We start from the raw sequence: 9823 nt of genomic DNA on the forward strand, positions 1-9823 counted from the left end.
CCGACGAGGTTTTGTTCGCCTACATTGCGGTGGCCCCTCATACTATAAGCTTGGTGTTGATACGAATTGATAGTGTCATACAACGGTCAGTCTATTATGTGAGTAAATCATTACATGAGACCGAGGTGCGATATTTACCATTGGAGAAGGCAATTTTGGCAGTAGTGCATGCTATGCAAAAACTCCCTCATTACTTCCAAGCGCACACAGTTGTAGTTCTAACTCAGCTTCCACTTAAGTTTGTACTCCAAAGTGCCAATTACATGGGAAGAACTGCCATGTGGAGCATAGTTCTAGGGGCTTTCGATATCAAATACATGCCTCGGACCTCTATCAAGGGCTAGGTCCTCGCTGATTTAATAGCCAAATTTGCTGAACCCCCGATAGAAATAGTAGCAGAGGAGCAAAACATGGATAGAAAATCAGTTGGCATAATCTCCGCACAAAGACCCTCACGCTGGAAAGTGTATGTTGATGGCACAGCAAACTAAAGGGGGTCCAAGGTGGGGCTGGTTCTAATATCTCCTGAGAATATTACCATAAAGAAATCATTGGGATTAGGGTTCTTGGCCACAAACAATGAAACCGAATATGAGGCTTTATTGCAAAGAATGACCATGGTACAGAAAATAGCGGGAAAGGCAGTGGAAGTGTTCTCGGACTCAAGATTGGTTGTGGGCCAAGTGAAGGGGGAACTAGAGGCCAAAGATGTAAGAATGCAGAAGTACTTGAGCCAGGTCAGGAGCTTGCAATCAGATTTTGAATTCTTAGACTTGTCACACGTCTCTAGGAGTGGAAATACGCACGCAGATTCATTGGCCACTCTTGCCACCTCCTTGGCGCAAGGTTTACCTCGAGTCATCCTTGTTGAGGACTTGTGCAGAGCAGATAGAGTTAAGAAGGACATAGTTCAGATCCATCAAGTCAGAGTGGGTCTAAGCTGGATGGATCCTATAGTGAGTTTTCTTAAAGATGATACACTACTTGAAGAGAAATTAGAAGATGAGAAAATACAAAGAAAAGCTCCTCGGTTCTGGCCGTTCGAGGATCGTAAGTTGTACAAACGCTCCTATTCTGGGCCATATTTGCTATGTATACATCCCGAAGTATCAAAATTATTGCTCGAGGAGTTGCACGAAGGAATTTGTGGGAGTCACACATGAGGAAGATCTCTGTCTCATATAGCCATCACTCAAGGATATTGGTGGCCGGGTATGCAGAAGGAAGCCTAAGAATATGTCAAGAAGTGTGATCAATGCCAAAGGTTTGCTCCAAACATCCACCAACAGGGACGGGTCCTCAATCCTCTCTCTAGTCCTTGGCCGTTTGCTTAGTGGGGCTTAGATATTGTAGGCCCTTTCCCTAAAGCGACAAGAAATAAGAGATACCTATTAGTCAGCACAGACTATTTCACCAAATGGGTTGAAGTCGAGTCCCTGGCTAACATCAGGGATGTGGATGCTAAGAAATTTATCTGGAAGAACATTGTTACTCGATTTGGGGTCCCTCATGCCCTTATCTCGGATAACGGTCTTCAATTTGATAGCAAGGTCTTCAGGAGATACTGTTGTGAGCTGGAAATTACAAACAGGTATTCCACTCCGGCCTCCCCCCAAGGAAATGGATAAGCTGAGGCTGTTAATAAGGTTATAGTCAATGGACTGAAAAAGAGGTTGGATGATGCGAAGGGAAGATGGGTGGAAGAACTACCACTCGTCCTATGGACATATCGGACTACACCACGTCGGTCAACAGGAAAGACTCCCTTTTCCATGACATATGGGGCCGAGGCTGTCATCCCCCTAGAGACTAGCTTCCCAATGCTGAGAACGAGTACCTTCACTCCGAGCAACAACGATGAACTACTAGGAAAGAGTTTGGATTTAATTGAAGAGAGAAGAGAAAAGGTAATGATTCAACTAGCCTATTACCACCAGAAACTCAAGTAAGGGTATGATGCCAGTGTGAAGCTACAGCAACTAGCACCAGGAGACTTGGTGCTGAGAAATTTTTTGGATAGTGCCAAGAACCCAGCCTGGGGAAAGTTGGAGCCCAACTAGAAAAGACCATATCGCATCACTTTAGTAGCAGGAATAGGTGCATATTATTTAGAAGACTTAGATGAGAAAGATGTACTCTGCCCATGGAATGTAAATAACCTAAGAATGTATTATTATTAATGAAAGCAGTTTTGTTTGCACTCTGATTTATCGTAATTGCGTGGCATGCAGTTCACTACTATCTAAGTATTAGACAAAACCAAGGTCTTGCATGGTTCCTCAGACCACAAACCTTGGGGAAACTAATAACTCCTGGCAACTATTTAAGTATTAGACAGAACCAAGGTCTTGCATGGATCCTTAAACCACAAACCTTGGGGAAACTAATAACTTCTGGCAACTATCTAAATATTAGACAGAACTAAGGTCTTGGATGGATCCTCGAACCACAAACCTTAGGGAAACTAATAACCTCTGGAAACTATCTAAGTATTAGACAGAACAAAGGTCTTGCATGGTTCCTCAGACCACATACCTTGGGGAAACTAATAATTTCTGGCAACTATCTAAGTATTAGACAAGACCAAGGTCTTGCATGGTTCCTCAGACAAAACTTTGGAGAAACTAATAACTTTTGGCAACTATCTAAGTATTAGACAGAACCAAGGTCTTGCATGGATCCTCGGACCACAAACCTTGGGGAAACTAATAACTTTTGGCAACTATATAAGTGTTAAACAGAGCCAAGGTATTGCATGGATCCTCGAACCACAAGCCTTGAGGAAATTAACTACTTTAGACATTTATCTAAGTGATAAACAGGATCTTAAATGGAGCCTGGCTCCTCAGATCACCTGCCCTGTCTTTATTCAACAAAGATGTAAACAAATGTCCGTTCATGAGCATCACTTAAAGCATTTTCAAGGTACACTGGGCTTATCTTTCCTTTATAGTCAATACTATAGTGTCTCCTTGGGGTCAGTAAGTTTATAAAAAATGTACCTTTGCATGTCCTTCCATAATGTATGAACCTAGAAGGTATGGGATCTACATTATAAACTTAAATTCTTTTGTGGCCCACCCAATAGAAGGCAAGTTGCATTACTGAGATTACACAATTATCAATTAAAGCCTAAGTTGAAATTTACGTTGTGGACTTAGTATTTTTTGATTGTCCGTTCAATGAAAGATGAATCACACTACTAGGATTACTCAAATGTTAGTAAAAACACGAACCATGAAAAAGCAAAGGGTTAGCAGCCTAACAACACAAATCACGATAAGGCAGTGAACAAGTCCTACTCCTATCCTTAGAGCCCCACCTAGTTACCCCTCTTCCGTTGGGCAAAGGACGCCATCGTGCCACTCCCCGAACATGATCAGAAAGTCTTTGTTGAGCCCCTTACTAGACTTGGGAAGGCACTGTATGAGCCTGATTTCAGGCTGCCTTGTTTTCAAGTAGACCCCTTCCCTTTCAAATGGTGAAGGCTGTAGACCCAATTCACATCATGATGGGTCAACCGTAGCCCATTTTCTCGTTTAAGGCATTTACACATCCTAATATTTTGAAGACGTTTGGGACGCACTGAGTGGGGGCTAGCCTAACAAACCTAAGGTAATCCTTCATCACCGGCCCCATAGGAATTCTCACGCCACCTTCTATGAAGGCGATCATGGGAATCGCCACCTTACCCTCTTGCCTTTGAAAATGCCATTCGCCCTCCTTACAATATCTCAGACCCACATTGGGTGGAATCCTATAGTCAACCTTAAATTTTTCCATCCCTTCCTTGAACTCTACCAAACTCTTAAATCTACCCATTCCTAGGAAAAGTTCAGAGAAGCTAAAGAAAGTTGGGAAAAAGAGGTGAAGGAAGAAAGACACAGAGAAAGGAAAGTAAAGAAAGTTTACTGACGCTGGCAGAAGACAAGACGTGATAAGCCTAAGGTACGCCTGAGGACATCAAAATTCTCATTTCTGTCCGAGGTGCCAGACAGCAGAATTTTGAGGAGCTATTGTGGGGTCATAAAGTCTAGTGATATACATCCACCTTTTGTACTAGGCTTAAGGCCCATGCCGAGGCCCATAATCGCATATGAAAAAGACAGTGGTGATCATGGCAACCTAGGAAATCGTGCTGAGGGACAACTCTGTTCTCGGCCAGACAAAGCCGAGGTAGAAGAAAAGTGATTTATCGACAAACACAATCTTCCAAAGCACTCCAAGGAAAAAGATAAGTATAGCAAGTAAGCACATTGGAGTATGGCGGTAGAGCAATTCTTGAAAAAGCTGCTACTTCCATATTAAATGCTCCACAACTAACACTCTAGTCGCATTAATGTGAAAATGATACATGAGCAGTAGCTTTTTAGACTCACAGCTACTACTTAAGAGCTTTGGGAGGAGGTTGATGGGACAAAGACCAACAACAGCAGATCTGACCTGCACGTGTATGGTGGAGATGAAGGAGGAAAGTAATATATAAGAAAGAATGAGCTATGAGAAAAGGGATCAGAGATTTTATTAGAGAAAATACTGTAGCAATCTGAACTAACTTTGTAACCATTGTCACTGTCACTCAAGAAATAATAAGTTGAAACTCCTCGGACTAGTGCCGAGGGTTGAATTGCTTATTCATTCTTTAAATCATCTTCAACTGTTATCACACTCATCAAAGCCCAGTTCTTCTACCCACTCTTTACAAATTTATTGTATTAGGCTTGCTAGGCTTGAATTTACTTATCCCTTAAGAGTAGTGCTCAACCCAGTGTAGAGGTTGACAAAACCAAAGCACTGTTGCTACCATGACAATTGAACAAACCAAATTGGCATTGTAGCAACTATTCAAAACTTGAAAAAGAAAAAGAAAAAATTAAAGGATAAAGGTGACTCAATAAACCAAAATACTGTTCATTGAGTCTATTGGCTCTTTTTATATATAGACTAGTGTGGGTTGCACATGCTACATTTTTAGTGGGAAAATTAATATAGATTTTTTTTTTTTTGAAGAAATATGAAATCATGTACTTAAATTTAAAATAGCTATTTGAATATTTACTATGACAATTTCTTAGAATCTATTTACTAAATGTAATATCTACTTACCAAAAATGCTACAAAGAATGATAATGAATGTCATCATCTTTCCACAATATTTAAATTTTCGCAATGAATAATAATATATGCTACAATTTTTTTGAAGATTTTCATCAAATTAAATACTTTTAATTATTTACAATGAAGATTTTGTTATTCATACTTCATTCTTTATCATCTTATTTTATGAGTTTAACTACAATGTTTAGCTTACTAATTTTTAATGAACACCATTTTAAGTAGGAAAAGAAATTAAAAAAAAAAAAAAGAATAAATAACAAAAGACATCTATCATTAAAGTTTCTATTAGATAAAATTATAAGTTTAAAAGATTTAAACCTTCTCTAGGTAACAAATAGAACATCATATATTATTGGCGCCGTTCGTAGGAAGAATTGGTGCGATAGTGAGTACAACACCTGACTATGGTAGGATCAAGTTCACACCAAGTAGAGTCTTTGGGATCCCAACATGGCTACCTCCTTGTCAACCTTGAGCAGAGAGGTGACCGTGAAGGAAGTGTGCATACCACACATACTGACAAGAGTCAACCTCGAGGTGGAAGCCATATCTCTCATGCAAAGAGTAACAAGGGCATGCAACTGGAGATTGACCAATTGAAGAGGAAGTTGCGCCATGCAAGGCGAAGGTGAACCCCCTCCAACTCTGATGTTTCTTTTGATGACAAAAGGGTCGTCAATTACAAGCGAAGGTCTCGAACCCAGCCCAGCGAATCTTTCTCCTACGAGGAGGAGCACCATCATGAACGAAGGGTTAGAAGCCCGCCTCGTAAAGGCGTGGGAAACAATGCTATGAGCAGGACCTTGAACCAAATCTCTAAGTCGCCCTTCACGCGCAAAATCGAAGGGGCGAAACTTCCTCGATGATTCACCTAGCCCACTTTCACCATGTACAATGGTAGAACAGACCCCATGGATCATGTGAGCCACTTCAATCAGAGAATGGCTATCCATTCTAAGGACGAAACCTTGATGTGCAAGGTTTTTCCATCCAGTCTAGGACCTGTTGTGATGAGATGGTTTGACAGCCTGAGGGCAGATTCCATAAGTTCCTTTAAGGAGCTCACCCAGATGTTTGGTTCCCGATTCGTCACCTGTAGCAGGGTTCCTCAACCCTTGGCTTCCCTACTGTCCTTAAGCATGCAAGAGGGAGAAACCATGAAAACGTACTCAGATAGATATTGGAAGATGTTCAACGAGATAAATGGTGACTTTGACAATGTGGCCATCAGTACTTTTAAAGTCGACTTCCCAGCCGAGCACGATTTGAGGAAATTTCTAATTGGCAAACTTGTCACCAGTGTGCGCTAACTCATGGACTGGATTGATAAGTATAAAAGGGTTGAGGAAGACTAGCAACAAGGGAAAGAAAAGGATAAGGCTATCCCTTTGGAGAGGAGGGATTTCAGGTTGGACTGATATAATAACAACTGGTCACAGAGAGATTTTGCTGGGCAGTCAAGATTTGCCAATACTCAAGTGGTTAATGCTGTGTTCCAAGAACCGGTGCATCAGGTTCTGAAGAAGATCAAGAATGAGCCATTCTTAAAATGGCCAAATAAGATGGTAGGAAACCTCACAACGTGCAATCAAAACCTTTATTGCCAATACCACTAAGACCAAGGACACATCACAGAAGATTGCAGAAATCTGTGAGATCATTTGGACCAGTTTGTCTGCAAAGGAAAGTTAAAGCAACTCTTGCGTCACTCTAGTGGCCAGGGAGGCCAAACAAACTTAGAATCCTGGAGGGATGATTCTTCAAGACTGCCCTTGGGAACGATAAATGTCATCTTCGCTGCTCCAGGGAGGACCGGTTCCTACCCTTCCAGAGTGATGTCTGTGGCTTGGCTATCCATTGAGGGCACTAATTTGGAGCCAAAGAAGGCTAGAATAAAAATCCAACCGGTTTTGAACTTCTCGGACAAGGATAAGATCGGAACCATCCAACTCCATAATAATGCTTTAGTGGTCACACTCAGGATTGGAGGGTATGATGTGAAGAGAGTATTGGTGGACCAGGGCAATGGTGCTGAGATTATATACCCCGACCTATACAAGAGGCTAAATTTAAGACTCGAGAACCTAATAGCCTATAATTCGCCCTTAGTAAGTTTTGATGGGAAGGTCATTATTCTGAAGGGCCAAATTAGACTACCCATACAGACTAGTTTAGAAGTGGTGGAGGTGGATTTCATCATGGTGGACGCTTACTCACCCTACACAGCCAATGTGGCCAGACCTTGGCTTCATACCTTGAGAGCCGTCTCTTCTACTCTGCACTAGAAGGTGAAATATCCGTCTGAGGGCTAGGTTAAGGAGATCTTGGGAAGTTAATCCATGACTAGGCAATGCCTAATGGCTGCCATTTTACATCAGCCCAAACCTGAATCCTCGGCCTCTGCTGAAGGGGGCTTATAGCAATTAAAAGTTTCAGTGTTGCCTGTTAATGGATCGGCCATAGAGGTGAAATGTGAGGATTTGGAAACAGTCGCTGTTGGTGATGATTCGTAGAAGTTCTTTCAAATCGGGGCTCAGCTACCTCCTCTAAAGAATGAAAAGCTGATAGAGTTTCTTAGAAAAAATGTTAACGTGTTCACATGGAATGGTTATGAGACCCTAAGGGTGGATCCAAGCTTCATTTATCATCATTTAAACGTATCCCTCTGTCACCCCCAAAAAGCAACTACCTTGGCACTCATCCAAGGATCATTCTGATGTTGTCAAGGATGAGGTGATAAAACTAAAGCAGGTGGGGCCTGTCAAGGAGGTGTTCTAACTTGAATGGTTGGCCAATATTTTGGTGGTGAAAAGAAGAATGGAAAATGACGAGTGTGTGTAGACTTCACAGATCTAAACAAGGCTAACCAAAAGATCCCTTCCCTATGCCTAGGATAAACCAGCTGGTGAATACAACTGTAGGCCATCCTCGGATGAACTTCTTAGATGCCTTTTAAGGGTACCACCAAATACCGCTAGCCTTGAATGATCAGAAAAAAACAGCTTTTGTCACCCCCATTGGAAACTATCACTACAAGGTGATGCTATTTGGTTTGAAAAATGCGGGATCTACCTATCAAAGAATGATGACTAGAATTTTTGAACTACAGTTAGGCAAGAGCATCAAGGTCTATATAGACGACATGGTGGTGAAAAGTAAGGTAGTGTCCGAGCATGTGGGAGATCTTAGAAACACTTTTTGAAATTCTGAGGAAGCACAAGTTGCACCTTAACGCTTCCAAGTGCTTTTCTGGTGTGGGGTCAGGCAAATTTCTAGGCTATATGGTTACTCATCGCGGAATTGAAGTTAACACTGATCAAATTAAGACAATCAACAGTTTACAACCACCTCGAAATCCTAAGGAAGTCTAGAAGCTGACCGAGATGACTGTTGCTTTAAATCGATTTATCTCTCGGTCGGTAGATAGGTGCAGACCCTTCTTCCTACTGATGAATAAGTGAAAGGGGTTTGAGTGGATTGAGGAGTGTGCCTTAGCCTTCCAATAGCTTAAAGATTATCTCTCTTAGCCACCTATCATGTCCAGTCCTGAAATGGATGAGGTCTTGTTTGCCTATATTGTTGTGGCCCCTCATGCTATAAGCTTGGTTTTGATACAAGTTGATAGCAGTATACAAATGCCAGTTTATTATGTGAGCAAGTCACTACATAAGGCCAAAATTTGCTATCTGCCACTGGAGAAAGTCATTTTGGTGGTAGTACATGCTACTCGTAAACTCCCCTATTACTTCCAAGCACACACGATAGTTGTCCTAACTCAACTCCCGCTCTGAACTCTATTCCGAAGTGCTAATTACACGGGGAGGATCACTAAATGGGGCATGATCCTAGGGGCTTTTGACATCAAATATATGCATCACACCTTTGTCAATGGTCAAGTCCTCGCAGATCTGGTAGCCAAGTTTGCTGAATCCCCGTTGGAAGTAGAAACAGAGAATCAAAATATGGATGAAAAATCGATTGGCATGATCTTCCAGCAAGGTCCCTTATCCTAGAAAGTATACATCGATGGTGCAACAAATTAGAAGGGGTTTGGAGTGGGGCTAGTTCTGGTTTCACTCGAGAAAATCACCATTAAGAACTCATTAAGATTGGGATTCTCGGCTATAAATAATGAAGCCGAATATTAGGCTTTGCTGATGGAAATGGCCATGGTTCAAAAAATAGATGGAAAGGCCATAAAGCTGTTCTCGGACTCAAGATTGGTCGTCGACCAAGTGAAAGGAGAGTTTGAAGCCAAAGATGAAAGAATGCGAGGGTACTTGAGTCAGGTTAGACTTTTACAGTCAAGTTTTGAATCTTTCAACCTGTTGTATATCCCCAGAAGTGGAAACACACTTGCAACCTCCTTGGTGTAAAGCTTACCCGGGTCATCCTTGTGGAAAACTTATGTAAACCCATAGAGGTGAACAGAGAGGGGGTTCATGTTCACCAAGTTAGAATAAGGCCTAGTTGGATGGACCTCATAGCATTATTCTTGAAGGAGAATATCCTACCCGAGGAGAGGTCAGAAGCTAACAAAATATGAAGAAAGACACCTCGGTTCTGGCTATCTAAGGATCAGAAATTGTACAAATGCTTATTTTCTGGGCCATACCTACTATGCATACACCCCGAAGCAACAGAGTTACTCTTGGAGGAGTTGCATGAGGGGATTTGTGAAAGCCATACTAGAGGAAGATCCTTG

General features: G+C 41.8%; 1 protein-coding gene across 1 annotated transcript; it reads left to right on the forward strand.

Annotated features, from left to right (window-relative positions):
* The first annotated feature begins 6005 nt into the window (after window positions 1–6005).
* LOC111996528 (uncharacterized) lies at window positions 6006–7403 on the forward strand. Its single transcript, XM_065774236.1, has 3 exons — window positions 6006–6419; window positions 6558–6683; window positions 6789–7403. Exons 1-3 carry the CDS (start codon window positions 6006–6008, stop codon window positions 7401–7403), a joined length of 1155 nt encoding a protein of 384 aa, XP_065630308.1.
* Window positions 7404–9823: the final 2420 nt, after the last annotated feature.

This window comes from Quercus suber, unplaced genomic scaffold, assembly GCF_002906115.3.
Source record: "Quercus suber isolate HL8 unplaced genomic scaffold, Cork oak 2.0 scaffold_89, whole genome shotgun sequence".
Lineage (NCBI taxonomy): Eukaryota > Viridiplantae > Streptophyta > Magnoliopsida > Fagales > Fagaceae > Quercus > Quercus suber.